Below are 18,686 nucleotides of genomic sequence, written 5' to 3'. Positions count from 1 at the left end.
GACTGCGTGCAGCCTGAGAATACTCACGATATTAGTCTTCTATTATTGGTTATGTCTCATAGCTTATTCTAAATAAATGACAACTAAGGGCTGTCCGTCTCATACAGCATCCTCTGTAAATACCCCCCCCCCCCCCACAACATTCACTGTAGCACTGCGGTTGTTTTGTGTGAATTCAATGCTGCAGATGAGCCCATTGTCTAATGCTATGTCGGGAGAGCTGAATGCTTGTTTTCTTCGACTATCCATAGAATTGGCAGAAATGAAGCATGCTTTCATACAGATTTTTCTCAAGCATGCGTAATTCATATTTGACATGTAAGGTCTCATATGAAAGAAGAAAATATGAATATTTGGGTTAAGAACTTTGTTTTTCGAAAACGTAACATCAAAAGTCTGAAAAATTCACCTTAAGTCACCATTTGCGCGTGCAAATGAAAATTTGGTAGCACCACTTTTCATTGTTCTAACTCGGTCATGCATGAACAATGAACATTAAATTGTACATCAAATGAAAGAACAAAAGTTCATCTTTCCATTGATGTATAGCTCGTAAAGAAAATGTATGATTTCGATAGTAAAAAGTTGCATTGAAACCCGGTTTCGTTTTTTCTGGGACACGCTGTATAGACAGAGAGAGACAGAGAGATCAATAGATAGAGAAAGTGTCAAGTTGGAAGAAAGACAACAAAACCAACAGATTGAAAAATGAATACCTGCATGTATACATTATATAGAGATAGTGGGAGAGAGATAAATTTGGCGGATAGAGATAGTGTCAAATAGGTAGAAAACATAGACAGACAGGTGGATAGTGTAAATAGATAGAGACAGAGAGAGACAGATCTATAGACCTAGATACTGTAATTATTTTTGCGCGACTAATTTTTCGTGTTCGGCCGGGTAAGAAGAGTTTTGCATGCTTATAAGTTTGTGGTATCAAGACATCAACTACTGGAACATACGAAGAGTTTGTTCGCAAAAACCGATAAGTCCATATTTGCCAAATGGAGATATTTGTGATTACAGGTCAAGAAAAAAAAAGTGAATAATAAGAACATTTTTGCTTCTTTTGACCATAACTTCAAAAATATACCTTCATATGTAGTGACCAATATATAATTTAAAAGGTATTATTTTGTACTTTATGACAGAGACCGTACTTCAAAATCTTCAAAAATGGACTTATTAATTTTTGCGAACAAACTCTTCATATAGATGAATATATAATGACAAAGAGGGAGAGATCAGTATTATATAAATACAGTAATAAATAAGTATAAAGAGATAGACAGAATAGGAAGAGAGAGAGATATCAGTAGATAGAGATAGTGACAAGTAGGTAGAAAGAGATAGATAAATATACAGATAGAAAGGGGCAGAGAGAGAGGGGAATAGATGCATATTGATTGTAGGTACATACAGTAATGTAGATATAATGTAGATATTGACAAACAGGTGGAAAGAGATAGACAACAAAAAGAATCGGATACACTGAGAGAGAGAGAGCTACAAACAAACTTTTCGTGCAGTTTTTGGTTTCATACATACATAAAGAGGATATGCAAGGTAAGGGTTTTTGTCAAGCATGCATACACAATGAGTAAGAGCTTTGACCTCACAAATGCAGGCATGATTTCTGGAAAGCAGGTACTTGGCCTCTGTGCACCATAAAGGAACACATAAGGTGTCATCATTTTGCCCCCCCCCCCCCACCTTTTTTTTTTTTTTACCCGAAAGTACGTAAGTGGCACTAAACAAACAAAAAATAAAAGTTAGAGATCTTGAAGTGTGAGGGTGGTAAAGTTATCTTTTTTTTTCTGCTGAAGACCCTTTGACTTTGTTGTTGCTTGTCAGTTGAAGTGGAAGGAGAAAGATGAGCTTAATCTAGCGATCAGTGCAGCGCCTTCATATCATGTCATGCATAAAAGATAATAATGGGCCCACCTAGCTATATCCGTGCCGGGATCGGATGCGGTGGCCGACGCGACGGTGATAATGCCGCAGCGCAGGGCACCAATATTTTGAGCAGGCCATCATGCTCACTATTAGTAAAGCCAAACAAAGACCGAGTCCCGACGGCCGACCTGTTTGCATGGAGCTGCAGTGCAGTGTGGTTACGGCGCACAGTGGGCCAGAGAGATATGAAAGTGCGCCAAAAGTCATTTTAGGCAATTTTTATTGTTGGACTTTTGACATGCCCTGTTGAAAGGCATAACTTTGAAGAATATATCAGTAAAATCTTAAACTCATGTACGCAGATTAAAGGGGTATATCACCACCCCCAAGTAGCAAAAAGCAACGTATTACGAGTTTCAGTGCAAATTGTCACCACTCCAATGAAACAATTATTTCGACATGTAGTTCTTAAGATATCAATCTATGATTGCACCCACATATTTCTGAGAGTCCATTTTACTATATCAATGGTGTGAAGATACAAAGGAACGCAATCTTTGTGAATACTATGCGTAATTATCCTGGAAAATAAGCTTAATTTTCGTGTTTTTTATATATCTATGTGAAATGTTTCGATTGCCACGGATTTCCAACTAAATTTTACATCCACCACATTGTCTGATGTCTCAGCTTTAAGTTGATACCAGATTTAGCTGCCACCTTCTGCCACTTTTTGTGTTAGAGACGATTTTCACTCGTAAAATACGTCTATTTTGGACCACGCAGGCACCGGGAAGGATCTATCATCATACACCGCCGCATGGGGGCGCGCATGATTTTTCCCCCCCTCCTACACGTCAAGGACCAATAAACACATTATTAACACCCATGTTATGGCCTAGACACCAAAAAGTAAACAAGATGATAATTCATTGCGCTAGTTTCGGTTTCTAAAAGTCCCCTCTTCCAAAGATGCAAGTGTGCTATGGCCATGGGGGTATAGTCTCGCCTTGTACCTCCTAGGCATCACTACACAAGCCATACTTTCCCAGCTCTGCGATACGGATATCAAAGAACTTCAACGATCTGTGTACCCAGTGATATCTCTTCTGCTCTTCAGAAAAGGTAAATAGTGATTCACATGGTATGGATTTAATAAATCTTTAAATATATCAACGATGCAGACTTTCATACATTGAAAACTCTTTCTTAGTTGCTTAATCGTTAGCCTTTCTCTCTCCGTATTACTATTAGGGAGACTTCCTATAAGCTGTTATAATTCCAGTATAGTATTCAAGAGACTAGTTTTTAGAGTGTTGAGCTCATATAAATGGATGTGGCTTTAATATAACGTAATGAGGTAGAGATTGATATGACGATATCAAAGATTGGTTTTATATCACACATTTACTGTTAGAGTGAAGACATTCACCTATCAGTGAATAAAGCCTCTATATCATAAGATTATTTTCTCACTCATTTACAGCCCTGGACAATATTTGCTTGACTAGTGTGGATCTATCAGCATGGAATCCATGCCTTTAACGAAACGGAAACTTTTTGGAAATCGCCCATGCTGAAGGATGTTTACAAATGTAAATGATGCGGAAGTGTGCTTTGAAAAGTTGAACGATTTTGTGAGTCAGCATCATGGATTATCAGGGAATGAGATGCACATCCAAGCATCAAAGTCAATCAGACAATTCGTGTACAAGTGCAGATGGAGGTGGAAGAACAGCAATCGTACCTTGGACAAGTTTCTGCGTAACTACAGTGACTGGCTCGATGGCAATATGTTCACAGAGGAGGTCAGTAGGTTGCTAATGCAGGACGTACCTGGAACGTCTCATCAAGAGCCCGTTGCGGGCCGTCCATCTAAAAAATGGCAACATCTGTCCAAAAGATCCAAGCAAAGAAAGGCGCAAGATCTACTGAGTCACACAGAGCCACCGGAACTGCTTTTTGCAGCATCGCAGGGAGCATACAAGAAAAACAGGGACTTAAAGTATGTCCTCAACTTTACTCTGATATCCCCATCAAGACCTACGAAAGTGAGAAAACTCATATCACAACCAGTTGAAACACAAGAATCGTACACACCTGACGAAGCATTGTCACTACTTTTAGAAACGGACATGACAAAGCAGTCTTACCAAACGATAAGAACAGCTGCAAAATGTAAGCATGCAGACATCTATCCATCCTACAACGCAGTAAGAGGAGCCAAAAAGAAATGCTACCCTGCAAATATATCGATCAAGGAGGATTCTGCCAAAGTCCCTCTCCAGAATCTCCTCGATCACACGGCACTCAGGATTATCCAGGAACAGAAGGAAGCAATCACTGAAGTTGTCGAGAATCTTGAGGATGATGAACAGCTCCCATGTAAGCTTGTTTGTAAGTGGGGATTCGATGGCTCTTCTGGTCAGAGTGAATACAAGCAGATGTTCACCTCCACAGGTCAATCCGATGAGAGTTTGTTTTGCACTACAATGGTCCCATTGCAGCTGCTTTCAAATGGTCGTGTATTGTGGGAGAACCCAGTACCCTCTTCAACGGGATTTTGCCGCCCGATTCATCTGCAGTTCAGCAAAGAAACAACTGAGTTATCTCAAGAGGAAAACATGTCAATCAGTGAAGAAATTCGCAACTTGCAACCGATGGATGTTACTTTGGATATCAACTACGAAGTGGAAGCGGACCTCAACAGAAAGGCTGACCTTCAAGTAACGTATGACCTAAATTTTGTACATCTCACAATGGTTGACCAAAAGGTGATAAACGCACTGACAGAGACGAAATCATCTATGCGATGCTTTATTTGCGGGGCAACGCCAAAGCAATTCAATAACATTGAAGAATTACTCAGCAGAGAAGAAGAGTCCCATCTTGAGTACGGTCTCTCTCCACTCCACAAGTGGATACGGTGTTTTGAAATGCTACTCCACATCGCATATCGCATTCCAGTGAAAAAGTGGCGGGTGGGAACAAACGAGGCATGGGCGTCACCAGGGGGGGTGCGTTGGGTGCGAACGCACCCCCCTTCAGATCCTTAAAAAAAAAAAAAAAAAAAAAAAAAAAAATCAGTCTGCGAGCGACCTCAACGCCGGACGCTAAATAATTATTCTTTTCTATTTTAAAAAAAAATATATTTTGCACCAGGGACACACACACACACACACACACACACACACACACACACACACACAAAATCGTCGGCAAAAACAATTCGCACCCCTGGTTCTGGCAGCACTGATTTTATACAATATATATTAGTATTCTACAGTGTTTACTATTTATCGACCGTACTGTACATCCGTACGATACGGAGCACTTATACACGTTTGCATGTACGTATGCTACTTACAAGTATGTAGGGTCTATGTACGTTACTTCTGACCAATCCATATTGCCAGCCCAAGAGCAAGCCTTAGCCTCATTAAAAAAAAAGAAAAAAACATGGAGGGGCAAGCATATTTTAGTTCCCCCCCCCCCCATAATTGATAATTACCGAAATGAGAAGATTTTCTTGCTTTTGAAAGAAAACAAATGTTGCCCCCATAAAAATATTGGAAGGCAAGCGCACCATTTGCCCCACCCCACATAATCATAATTGCCGCGATGAAAAGACTTTCTTGCTTTTTGTTAGAATTCAAGAAATCTGTCCAATTATTTCACCCAAAAGCAGTGGCGTAACTACGGAGGGGGGGGGGGGGGGGGGGGTGCGCCCCCTCCCAATCCGCTGGTAAAAAAAAAAAAGATTTACCGAAATAGTAGTTCAAGTGTTAGTAAACTGCTTTTGAATGAAAGGGTGATCCAGAAATAAGATATTTTTCTATGATTTCTTTTAACCATAATTAAATAGGTATATAGTGTGAAACATTGTTCAAAAAGCCCGGACCCGACAAAAGATTGTGATTCCTGGTTGGCATTCTGCATAATATAAGCAGGATGTGCGCAGTGTACTCAGTACATCCGAACGAAGAGTCGCTACAATGTTGCGCAATGTGATGTAGAATGTACACCTTTGTACCTTACGCTTCGTTATATCAAAGCTAGATCATTGATTTTGCAGTGTTGCTTTACATACTAGTCTATATGAAAATGTCTTGCATTGCCAATAAAAAGACTTGACATGGGCTAATTCCTAACTTTTCCATGTACACAATACACACACACAAACAAACACGCACAATTAGTTTAGGGGATGCTCTAAAGTGCAGATTTTGGACATCCTTTCCCCGCTTGGTCACTTCGACGCCACCTCGCTGGTCATACCTCCCCCAGTCATGAACATAAACCCACACCCTTGACTACCAGTGGCGGATCCAGGGGGAGGGGCGCACCGGGCGTTCCCCCCCCCCCCTCTAATTTCCAAAGCGAAAAAAAAAATAATATAGCTGCAAACGGCAGTTTTTGGAAGGTAAAATGTCAAAATTTTCAAGCTCGCTCGCTCCTCTCGCTTGCTTTTAGTCATAATGCCATTCTCCCTGAAGTTGCCGCCAGTAATTGCCGGCAGTTGCGCCTGCTGCGCCCCCCCCCCCCCCCCTTAATTTCCAAAGCGAAAAAATATAGCTACAAACGGCAGTTTGGGGACTGTAAAATGTCAAAATTTTCAAGCTCGCTCGCTCCGTTCGCTCGCATTTAATCTTTATGCCATTCTTCTGATGTTGCTGCCAGTAATTGCCTGCAGTTGCGCCCGGTGCGCCCTCCCCCTCCCCCCCCCCCCCCCTTAATTTCCAAAGCGGAATTAATGGCTAAGAACGGCAGTTTTTGGACTGTAAAATGTAAAATTTTCAAGCTCGCTCTCTTCGCTCGCTCGCATTTAATTGTTATGCAATTCACCTGATGTTGCTGCCAGTAATTGCAAGCAGTTCCGCCCGGTGCCCCTCCCCCCTTAATTTCCAAAGCGAAAAAATATGGCTAAGAACGGCAGTTTTTGGACTGTAAAATGTAAAATTTTCAAGCTCGCTCGTTCCGCTCGCTCGAATGTAATCATTATGCTCTCCTGATATTGCTGCCAGTATTTGCCAGCAGTTGCGCCCGATGCGCCCCCTTAACTTCTAAAGCGAAGAAATATAGCTACAAACGGCAGTTTGTTTGTTTTTTACTGTAAAATGTCAAAATTTTCAAGCTCGCTCGTTCGCTCGCTCGCATTTAATTGTTACGCAATTCTCCTGATGTTGCTGCCAGTAATTGCCGGCAGTTGCGCCCGGTGCGCCCCCCCCCCCCCCCTCCTTTATTTCCAAAGCGAAAAAATATGGCTCCAAATGGCAGTTTCTGGACTGTAAAATGTCAAAATTTTCAAGCTCGCTCTCTTCGCTCGCTCGCATTTAATTGCTATGCCATTCACCTGATGTCGCTGCCAGTAATTGCCAGCAGTTGCGCCCGGTGCGCCCCCCCTTAATTTCCAAAGCAAATAAATATGGCTAAGAACGGCAGTTTTTGGACTGTAAAATGTAAAATTTTCAAGCTCGCTCGTTCCGCTCGCTCGAATGTAATCATTATGCTCTCCTGATATTGCTGCCAGTATTTGCCAGCAGTTGCGCCCGATGCGCCCCCTTAAATTCTAAAGCGAAGAAATATAGCTACAAACGGCAGTTTGTTTGTTTTTTACTGTAAAATGTCAAAATTTTCAAGCTCGCTCGCTCGCTCGCTCGCATTTAATTGTTACGCAATTCTCCTGATGTTGCTGCCAGTAATTGCCGGCAGTTGCGCCCGGTGCGCCCCCCCCCCCCTCCTTTATTTCCAAAGCGAAAAAATATGGCTCCAAATGGCAGTTTCTGGACTGCAAAATGTCAAAATTTTCAAGCTCGCTCTCTTCGCTCGCTCGCATTTAATTGCTATGCCATTCACCTGATGTTGCTGCCAGTAATTGCCAGCAGTTGCGCCCGGTGCGCCCCCCCCCCCCCTTAATTTCCAAAGCAAATAAATATGGCTTCAAACGGCAAGTTTTGGACTGTAAAATGTCAAAATTTTCAAGCTCGCTCGCTCGCTCGCTCGCATTTAATTGTTATGCAATTCTCCTGATGTTGCTGCCAGTAATTACCGGCAGTTGCGCCCGTTGCGCCCCCCACCCCTCCTTTATTTCCAAAGCGAAAAAATATGGCTCCAAATGGCAGTTTTTGGACTGTAAAATGTCAAAATTTTCAAGCTGCCAGTAATTTGTCGTTTCACACCGTCATTCCATAATCCATTTATAGGGGGTACAACCCCCTCCGGCACTTCCACACCCTCCCCCCACCCTTGCTCGCTCCCTCGCATACTAACCCCCCCCCCCCCCCCCCCCCCCCCCCCCCCCCCCCAAGATGAAATCCTAGCTACGCCGGTGCCCTTTCCCCGGTTGGTTTCCCTCAAAAAACAGTAAAAGTCTAGGGATTGAGAGCTTTCTATATTCCAAATTTCTGTCCAAAAAATCTCGTAAACATTTAGTGTCAAAACGCACCCCCCTTGAAAAAAAGCTGGTGACGCCCCTGCGAGGAGAAGGCTTTAGTAGCAGAACGGAAGCAGCAGATCCACGATCGATTTAAAACGGAACTAGCTCTCAAAGTTGACGAGCCGAAACAGGGGGCTGGGAACACAAATGACGGGAACACAGCACGAAGGGCATTTAAACATGAACATTTGTTTGCTGATATTTGTGGACTAGACGAATCCCTCGTACATAGACTACATTTGCTCCTCGTGGCTATTTCTTGCAAACTTCCCCTCAATCCAGACAAATTTGGGAGTTTTTGTAGAGAAACAGCAGAGCTGCAGGTGCAGCTGTATCCTTGGTTCAGAATGCCAGTAAGTGTCCACATTTTGCTGATTCATGGCAGTAGAATTCTTTCAACATCAGTACTCCCCATTGGCATGACGAGTGAGGAGGCACAAGAGGCAAGGAATAAAGACAACAAGCTACTAGTATTCCGTCGAAAGCATGCACGCAAAACATCCCGGACTGATAACATGAGCGATGTTTTCCATAGACTCATGGTAACAAGCGATATTGTCATCAGCAGTAGGTCGATAAGTGCACCAAAGTCCCGACCATTACCTCGTGAGGTTCAGGAGATGATCAAAGCGTCTTATCATTTTTCTGACCGTGAGAGCTCTGACAGTGATTCCGAGTAAGACCGTAAGTGAACAGAAAATTTTGTTTGATTTTGTTCACCATAGAGAATAGCTGATCGAAGAATGTTAAAGTAAGATGCATCGAAATTGTGGTTTTAGTTTCCCCTTACTATAAGCTTCAGTATATATATTTTTTCTCTCTGGGAAGGGGATGATCCTTATAGAAACATTTCTTTTTTATAAGTTGGCAGTATAGGTCTAATCATATGTTAGTGAATATGAGAGGCATGAATCTAGCTCTTGTCACATCAACCCTTGAAAAAATAGATCAACTCTGACTACATAGTATTGCATAATCGTCATTTACAGTCATTTTTTTTGATTAGCCAATAAGAAATCAGTGTCACAGTGACGTCATATGCGTTTGAAATTATGTTCAATCGATTCTACGTCATCAATTACCTCCAGTACCATGTTATTGCAAAAAGAACCCCTGGAATACAATTTTGGCGCACTGTGAGCTAAGAATTGCTTTGCTTAATACGTCATTTACATACTTTTTTTATTAAATTAGCCAATAAGAAATCAGTATCAAATTGACTTCCAATGCGATTAAAAATATGTTCAATCGATTCTACGCCCCCAATTACCCTAGTATGACATGTTTTGGCAAAAAGAAATACTGGGACATAATTTTGGCGCACTTTGACCTCATTCATTGACCTCATCTAAAATCTACGCCCACGGCATCAGAGGAAAACTAGGGAATTGGATCAAATCATACTTGCAGAATCGTCAACAACAAGTAGTAGTAAATGGAACTTCGTCTAAACCAACCCATGTAACGAGTGGCATACCACAGGGCAGCATTCTTGGACCGGAGTTATTTCTCATTTACATTAATGATCTGCCTGATATCATTGGAACGCCAACGGCGACAGTTAAACTATTTGCCGATGACACAAAACTCTACTCTGTGGTAAACAACATCAGTGACCACACAGCCCTTCAAAGAGATCTTGAAAAGCTGAGCAAATGGGCAGACATATGGAAGTTACCTTTCAATACAGATAAGTGCAACGTGGTTCATTATGGGAAGAAAAACCCATGCTTTGACTACAGTCTTACATCTCAAGGTCCTTTCATCTCATCTTCTACCACTGAGAAGGATTTAGGTGTCACGTTCGACAATCAGCTGAAATTCTCAACTCATGTAGACAACATCACAGCAAGTTCAAATCGTAAGATGGGAATTATCAAACGATCATTTTCTTCACTTGATGAACGATCATTCACTCAACTCTACAAGTCTATAGTACGCCCATCACTTGAGTATTGCTCCCAGATATGGCACCCTTGCTTGAAAAGGGATACTCAGAAGTTAGAGAAAGTCCAAAGACAAGCAACCAAGTCAATACCCAAACTCAGAAATCTCACATATCCGGAGAGACTAGCAGAACTGAAATTACCATCATTAAGTTACCGCAGACATAGAACAGATCTTATCCAAACGTTCAAGATTATGAATGGGCTGGAAGACATTAGACTAGGCAAGTTTTTCAACTTGAGAACTGACAACAGGACTAGAGGGCACAAGTTCAAGGTAACGAAGAACAGATGCAAAACTAAACTAGACTTAGAATTTGTCAACACTGACAAATTAGGTGATCCGATCTGTTTGGAAATCAATGATGTGAGTCCTGATCCAAATAGGCATGACCATACATGTTTTATCGGTGTTGAGGGGACATTGGCTGTGTGATGTTTGGATTCTCATTTAGAAAAGGGAGTCAGACCTGCCATCTTTGGTACCGAATTTCGTATACAGTAACGAAGATACAGAATGAAGTACAGTATACAATATGACCTTTGACCCCACTTTGCACACCCAAGATGACATCTGAGCAAAAAGTGGTTATTTTGTGAAATGATTCTTGTAACATGGTCTTTGCGTGTGCAAAATGTGGAAAAAGATAGGACATGTATTCACCAAGATACAGGATGAAACATTTTTTATCTTTGACCCTAATTTACATAACCAAGATGGTGTCCGATAAAGTAGCTGTTATTTTTTTGAAATAATGTATGTGACATGAACTAAACATGTGCAAAATATGGGGGTAATAGGGAATGTCTTTCTTGAGTTATTGCAAAGAAAGTTGCAAAAAGAAAGAAATATGAAAAAAATACATCGAAGCTAAGCTTTAATTTTAGCAAAGTGTTATGACGTGATTTCGATGTCGTATGAGTAAACGAAGGGCACATAACGATAGCGCAAAGTCTCAGCTACAACATATTAAAATCTAGGAGAAACTCACCGAAGGGTCAGTGAGCTAGTGCTCAATAAAGACAATCATGTCAATTTTCACATCTAGAAAAATTCCCTCCCATAGAGATAACACGTCATTACGAAGATACAGAAAGAAGTACATATGACCTTTGACCCCACTTTGCACAGACAAGATGGCATCTGAGCAATAAGTGGTTATTTTGTAAAATTCAATACATCAAAGATAAGCTTATTTGAACCACGTTTTTTGACATGATTTCGTCTTCGTATGAAGAACAAAAGGCACACTAGCAATAGCGCAAAGTCTCAGCTACAACATATTAAAATCTGGGAGGAATTCACAGAAGGGTAAGTGAGCTAGTGCTCGATAAAGACAATCATGTCAATTTTCGCATCTAGAAAAATTCCCTTCCATAGAGATAACACGTCATATAGAGAAAAAGGTACATATGACCTTTGACCCAATTTACACAGACAAGATGACATCTGAACAAAAAGTGGTTATTTTGTGAACTGATCCTTGTAACATGGTCTTTGCGCGTGCAAAATATTGGAAAGATAGGATATGTATTCGCCAAGATACTGGATGAAACATTTATGACCTTTGACCCTAATTTACATACCCAAGATGGTGTCCGATCAAGTAGTTGTTATTTTATGAAATAATGTACGTGACATGAACTAAACATGTGCTAAGTATGGGGCTGATAGTCATTGTTGTTGTTCATCTATTGCACAGAAAGTAGTAGAAAGAAAGAAAAATAAAGAAAAAATTATATTATTTTATAGAAATTTAAAGGAGAAGCATAAAAAAATCAGAGAAAGATGAAGCTAGGAAAGGAGATTCAGACGAACTAAAGAAAAAGAAGAAAAAAGTGTTTAAAAAATATTAAAAAAAAATATTGGCAGGAGTGAGCTTCGAACCAGGGACCTTAGGATTACGAGTCGGATGCGCTATGCAATGACCTATTTCATGCTCCATAGGCCCTGTGTATTAAGCAAAATGACGCTGCATCGAAACTACGTGCCATTTTCAACCAAGTTTTTCGACGTGATGCCGACGTCATATGAAAAAATGAAGGGCACATTAACGATAGCCCAAAGTCTCAGCTATAACATACTAAAATCTGGGGAAAATTCACCAAAGCATAAGTGAGCTAGTGCTCGAAAAAGATAGTAATGTCAATTTTCACTGCCAGAAAAACTGCTCTCCCATAGAGATAACACGTAAACTGGTCAAATTTTACAAGGATACTTTCAATCCATTTTTACGAGGTGATGACGTTATCCAATCAAAATGTTTTTATTACATTAATGAAAGAACATTTCGTAAGCTACAACATACTGAAATCTGGGTGAAAATTGGCGAAATTTAAGTGAGATACGCTCGAGTGAATTTGAAATTTGATGACGTCATTTTGAAAATTTACTTTTTTTACTTTATTAAGAAATTTGATATCTTTTCATCATTTTTTCAGTATCGCCAACCCATGAAATGACATGTACAACTCACCAGCTTTTAAAATATGTAAAGAAAATGGGGGGTCACCGTTCATCCTGACGAGTAAAATCAGATTTAAATTTGGCGGTTTTTTGGCATAGTTGCACTGTATATCGCCATTGACGCGCGCGCGGAATTTCAACTTTGACGGGCCCGTATGACGTCATATTGAGTCGGATTGACTTGAAATTTGATAGAAATATACCTTGGCATTTCAGACATGCGATGCGTGTGAAAAAACGGGAAATTTCTGTTGCATTTGAGCTGTGCGTGCGTATATATGCGCGCGCGTACGCGTCCGTCCGATTTTTTCAATTTTTCAAAAAATGCTCCAAATGGTCTGAAACGTGTGCAAAAAAAATTTGAGCTCGATTTGAGCATACAAATATTTCAACGCGCGCGTACGCGCACGTTTTAAGGCATAGATGAATTTTGAGAATATGAGTAGAATGCGCTTGACTTGAAATATATGTGACGTAAATTTCATTGAAAAACTCCATTCCATTAATGAGATATGATTGAAAATGTGTTTTCATATAATGACGTCATAGTGACGTCACGGTTGACTGATCACTATGATTTTACTTGCGCTGCCGTCTTTGCGATATGATACATATATGGTATAAGTTTGACATTGATAGGCAATGCACTTTCTGAGCTAACCTCTGCACAACTTTTGTCCAGAAATAAAGAAAGAAAGAAAGAAAGAAAGAAAGAAAGAAAGAATCCGTACAGATACAATAGGTGATCCGAGAGGATACTCGGATCACCTAAAAACGGTCAAATGTCTTCTCACAGCGTATCGTCACGGAATGGAATAATCTCCCGGATTATGTGGTAAACAGTACATCACTCAACTCTTTCAAATCCAGCTTGGAGAAAGCATGGAAGTCAAAAAAGGACAAATACAACCCCGAACAACAATTCTCATGCCCATGTTCTCACTAAAACCGCACAGCACAGAAAACAAAAGTTTGCTAGTTACCGTACCCAGACAATGGAGCAGCAGAGGGGCAAATAAGTTCTGTATAACTTTAATGCCCACAACCAGGTATGTATGTTAACGTGGTTAACCAGGTATGTTCTGGCCCACTGTGCGGCGTATGAAATGGACATGCATGGCACACGACACGATCGATAGGCCTACACAGAAAACATGAGCTTGTGCTATAACAGCATTCACAATAGAATTACTACTACTAAGCTACCATGCATAAAAGATAATAATGGGCCCACCTAGCTATATTTTCAGCGCACACATTTGGCATTTTACCTTTTACCGCACAATGTAATCCGCCAACTCCGCTGAAAAACTCTACGACTCGAAGCGGAGCGCCTGACTCACAGGGGGCTGCCATTTTGTCAAGTTGCTGCTATTCGAACTGCGTAAATATAGCCCAAACACGACCAAAAGTCGCGCAGTAGGCTGAAATCATAATTACTGTACAACTATAGGCCCTACACATTAGTATCTAACTTAGGTTGACTATTTCTATTAGATAGGGGCCTATAAGAGCAACATTACTCTATAACCCATGAAATTCTTTTTAATTCATTCTAAGACTTAGTAACAAAGATATGATATATATTCGAATAACAAAGATTTTCAGAAACTTTTGTTGGAACTACATGCTACTGCATGATTTTTTTTTTTTCAATAAATTGAAAACCAGACTAACTACGTCACAGTAACGATTCATGTTCATAGAGCAAATGGATATTGTGAGTTCGCAAGAAGCAGAGCTTGTGAGTGGAGCTCATTATGAATGGACTTCTCGATCCCAGCTGACCAGCAAATTGGAGACCCATAACACGTAAACATTAATTAAACAAAAAAATCCAACCCCCGCGCAGAGTACGAAGAATACGAGTAAGCAAATCCCATGGCCAGCCAGCCGAGATCGAGAATAGAGCCTATATAATTAAAAAGTTAGGCCTACTACACATGAACAGCAACATGCTAGAAAAATATATACAAAGCTTTAAAAAAAGAAAAAAAAAATGACAAGGTTTGTATTGTGCAGTGCGATCCAACAGAAAGGAAACTTAATTTATAGATGACTCATGACCGGCGGAAACCGGGGGGGAGGGGGGCTGCCCCCCCCCCCCCCCCCGCCACACTTTTTTCCCACTAATGCAAAGGAATACGTTCATAAGGTGTCACCCCTCCCACCACCCCCCCCCCCCCCACACACACACACACACACACACTTTTTTTTTTTTTTTTTTTTTTTACCCCGGAAGTGCTAGAAAACTAAGACTCTTCTTTCTTTCTTCTGTTTTTTTTTTTTTTTTTGGGGGGGGGGTTGTTTTGGGGTGTTTTTTTTTTTTTTTTTGCTTTGCAGCTGAAGAAACTCGTAAGTGCCATTTTTTTTTTTTTTTTTGCCTGTTAGTTCATGAACCCCAGAAGTGCCCCCCCCCCCCCCCCCACACACACACACACGCACATTTTGAAAACGCTCCGCCGGCCCTGCTGAGACATCTCCATTGCCTCTCATCAGACTGAAGACTAAAACCATACCCAGGCCTCCATCATGAAGATCACCATTTATTTTCCTCTTCCATCACATCTTCTTATAATTTGTTAATATGTACATAGGCCCCTTAGACCAGAAACGAAATTTGAACAATATTGAAGAGTTTGTTTGCAAAAACCGGTAAGTCCATTTTTGAAGATTTTGAAGTACGGCCTCTGTCATAATGTACAAAATAATACCTTTCAAATGATATATTTGTCACTACATGATACAAAGGTACATTTTTGAAGTTATGGTCAAAAGAAACAAAAGTTTTCTTATAATTCTCTTTATTTTTCTCGACCTTTAATCGCAAATATCTCCATTTGGCAAATATGGACTTATCGTTTTTTGCGAACAAACTCTTCAATTATATAAATGAAGGGTTTGTTTGCAAAAACCGATAAGTCCATTTTTGAAGATTTTGAAGTACCATCTCTGTCATAAAGTACAAAATAATACCTTTTAAATGATATATTGGTCACTACATAAAAGGGTACATTCTGGAAGTTATGGTCAAAAGAAGCAAAAATTTTCTTATTATTCTCTTTATTTTTCTTGACCTTTAATGGCAAATATCTCCATTTGGCAAATATGGACTTATCGGTTTTTGAAAACACGCAAACTCTTCAATTATCCTCCGCAGTGTAGTACACTTCCTTGACAAGATAAATCAATGCAGAGTTTCCCTCCTCATGGGACACACCGTGTAATTACTGTACTAGATTATAATATCTTATTATACAGATGTACAAGGGGGAAAAGAGCTGGTAAACATTGAACATAACACGGAGTCCCGGCCCCCCGCAATATTTTTATTTTGAAATGTATATAGAGCATCAATTGGTCACACACACACACACACACACACACACACACAAACAGTGGTTCGTCGGCATTATACAGAAGAAAATCGATATAAAATAGATCCGATATAACAACATTTATTGGTAAAAACAAACTGCATTCATCAGTCCCGATGAAATTGGGCGGTTCGTACCTTTAAAAAAAAAAAAGTGATGACAGGATGTCTGGCACAATAAACATATACCGAGCCTAATTCTCTGTAGGCTGCAGGTAACTGGGTTCCAATCTTTAATACACATGATTTCGAAGGATTTGAAAGCATCATTAAAGTATCACTTAAAATCTTGAGATCTTTATGAGTATGAAATACATCATTACCATCATCAAATTTATAAAAGGAAAAAAAGAAGGGAGGGTGGTTATTAAAGACACCATTGACGGAAAAAAGAATACCTAATAGCGGGCCAAAGATTGAGCCCTGAGGAACACCACATTTGATTAAAAGGGGCTTGGAATCAAATCCGTTAAAATATAAGTTATTATCGTCAATCTTGACCTCAAATACCATAATGACTGAGTTTGGAGAGTTAAATAAAGTGATCAAGTCTATAGAGTGTCGAATGCCTTTCAGTCAAATTACATGATCACGCCTAACTTCAAGTGTCGATTTTTTTTTTTGCTGTAATTTTTTGAGATAATGGAAAAAAAAATCGAAAAGCTGAATCGAAAACGCACCATTCGTAAAAAGGTAGGACCCATGCACCTTAGATAGGATCGCCTTACTAGTATTTTATATTATAATATGGGACCATGCATCACAAAACGAACAAAACGTCGCGCCCATTGATTTTACGTGAGGACTCAACAAAGGTAAAAATGAGTCAGTTGAGTCAGTCTTGGGTTTTCATATTTTCTGGAAGAGCTATCATTCTTCCTCGCTATTCTTTAGTTTGGGATCATAACGTGAATGAGAAAGTGTGTTTTCAGCAGTTTTTCTAACACAGTCCTTTCTTTGGGGGAGAGTAGAATGATTAAGTATGTCTAAGAGGCACTTTTTCATTTATTTTCTTGAAATCCTTTGGACACTCTTCACTTTCAAGTCTAATAACTTTTGACTGCGAATGCTACTGCTTTGAAAGTTGGCAATGATCATTCACAGAATAATTATGTTATCAGAACATGCGGAACTTCAGCTTAAAGGTCCTGTTTACCTTTGGGAGCAGTGATTCAAGATAGCACATAATCATTTGATGAATATGTGTAACTCTGTTGTATCATATACACCCTACCATGACATATAAACATTTTGCGAAAAGCCTTAGATATAAGAAGATATCAGTACTCAAAGTTCTTGTTAAACCATAACTGCAGACGGTTTAGTCCGGAAACATTTTTATTAAAGCTATTGTATACATTTTTGTGGAGTCGTTGATACTGATTTAAATCTTATAATGGCTGTTTCTATCCCTAAGCACTAATGCTTGGTTTTTGTTTCTTCTGCAAATGGTAAATTATGCCTTTAATCTGATAATCCCTTCATTGTTGTTACTCCGATGGTTCACACCCTGTGTTTTGTCCATTTCACCGCACAGCTACCATGACATCTATAAAGTAAAAAATTAATGTTGCTTTCCATGTCATCGCCACGGTAGTAGAAGAATAACATGGGAGATAAGCGCTTGAATAGACGCCGTACTTCAGAGCCTCTTTTCTCAATTCACACTTTTCCAGAGTGTGTGTGTTCTTTCCGGTATTTAGATAGGTTACGGAAGTCCATATAAATTGTGTCATACTTCATGTTAAATCTTAGAGTCTGCTCTTTCAGAGTCTGTCCTTAACTAAAATTCCATGTCTGGCGACTTTTTGTTGGTTTTGTGGTGCGCAGAAATGTCTCAGCCATTCCAAAACCGATTTACACCTTATAAACTCTAGTTTACTATAAGAAATGTATACTCATATTATTTCAAATATGATTTCTTTGTGTCTCGCAAAAAAGAAGAAGATAAAAGCCCAATCCTCATGAATACCACCTCAAATTGGATACTAGACCAGCGTCTGCCTTGCAAGTCCCTGTTTTCGAGTTCATCGATCAGACTGGTACTGAAACAAGTGCAGCGGTAGGTTATGCGGATAGTGGACACAAGAGGGCGACATTAACGGATACGGCACAGGAAATCGGTCGTAGTTCTTTGCAACTGCTCACTACGATTTGCTCAGAAGGTCTGCTAAATTTTTAAACATACCCCGCCAAGCTTTGCGTTGTAAGTATTTTCATCCCTTTTCAGTTTCATTCTTGGGTTGCTTCTGATTTGAATTACATGATATTATACCGTACCGGTAGTCTGTTTTGACAGGGAAAGGAACACGCAATTACGTATGGTGTATCGTTTTGATCAGACTACAGACACTGCTGCACTTCGGTAGGCACTTGCGCTGCAGCTCGGTCCCACCGGGAAGATGCGGCTGACAATGCGCGCATGTTCCGGCGAGGACGATGACGCGAGCTGTTGTGTTACAATTTTGGTGTCGGGATCCATCTAAATCTCAGGCCTAATATTTTACTCCAGTATTTATTGTCGGTCGATGCTTTCGCTCCAATTAAGCCATCTGATTCGGC

At 40.1% G+C, this 18,686-nt stretch overlaps 1 protein-coding gene across 1 annotated transcript; it reads left to right on the top strand.

Moving 5' to 3' along the window:
* The first annotated feature begins 3,482 nt into the window (after positions 1–3,482).
* LOC139730178 (uncharacterized) lies at positions 3,483–17,670 on the top strand. Its single transcript, XM_071641074.1, has 2 exons — positions 3,483–4,625; positions 17,662–17,670. Exons 1-2 carry the CDS (start codon positions 3,483–3,485, stop codon positions 17,668–17,670), a joined length of 1,152 nt encoding a protein of 383 aa, XP_071497175.1.
* The last annotated feature ends 1,016 nt before the right edge of the window (positions 17,671–18,686 follow it).

The sequence above is a fragment of the Diadema antillarum genome, unplaced genomic scaffold (assembly GCF_040938485.1).
Source record: "Diadema antillarum isolate AM-2024a unplaced genomic scaffold, OU_Dant_1.0 seq00000297_RagTag, whole genome shotgun sequence".
NCBI classification, from domain to species: domain Eukaryota; kingdom Metazoa; phylum Echinodermata; class Echinoidea; order Diadematoida; family Diadematidae; genus Diadema; species Diadema antillarum.
The sequence above is the reverse complement of the archived record's forward strand: the minus strand, read 5'-3'. Positions and strand labels throughout refer to the sequence as shown.

Excerpts from the sequence above, each read along its gene's own strand:
- LOC139730178 (XM_071641074.1), top strand. The coding sequence starts at position 3,483 with ATGTTTACAAATGTAAATGATGCGGAAGTGTGCTTTGAAAAGTTGAAC.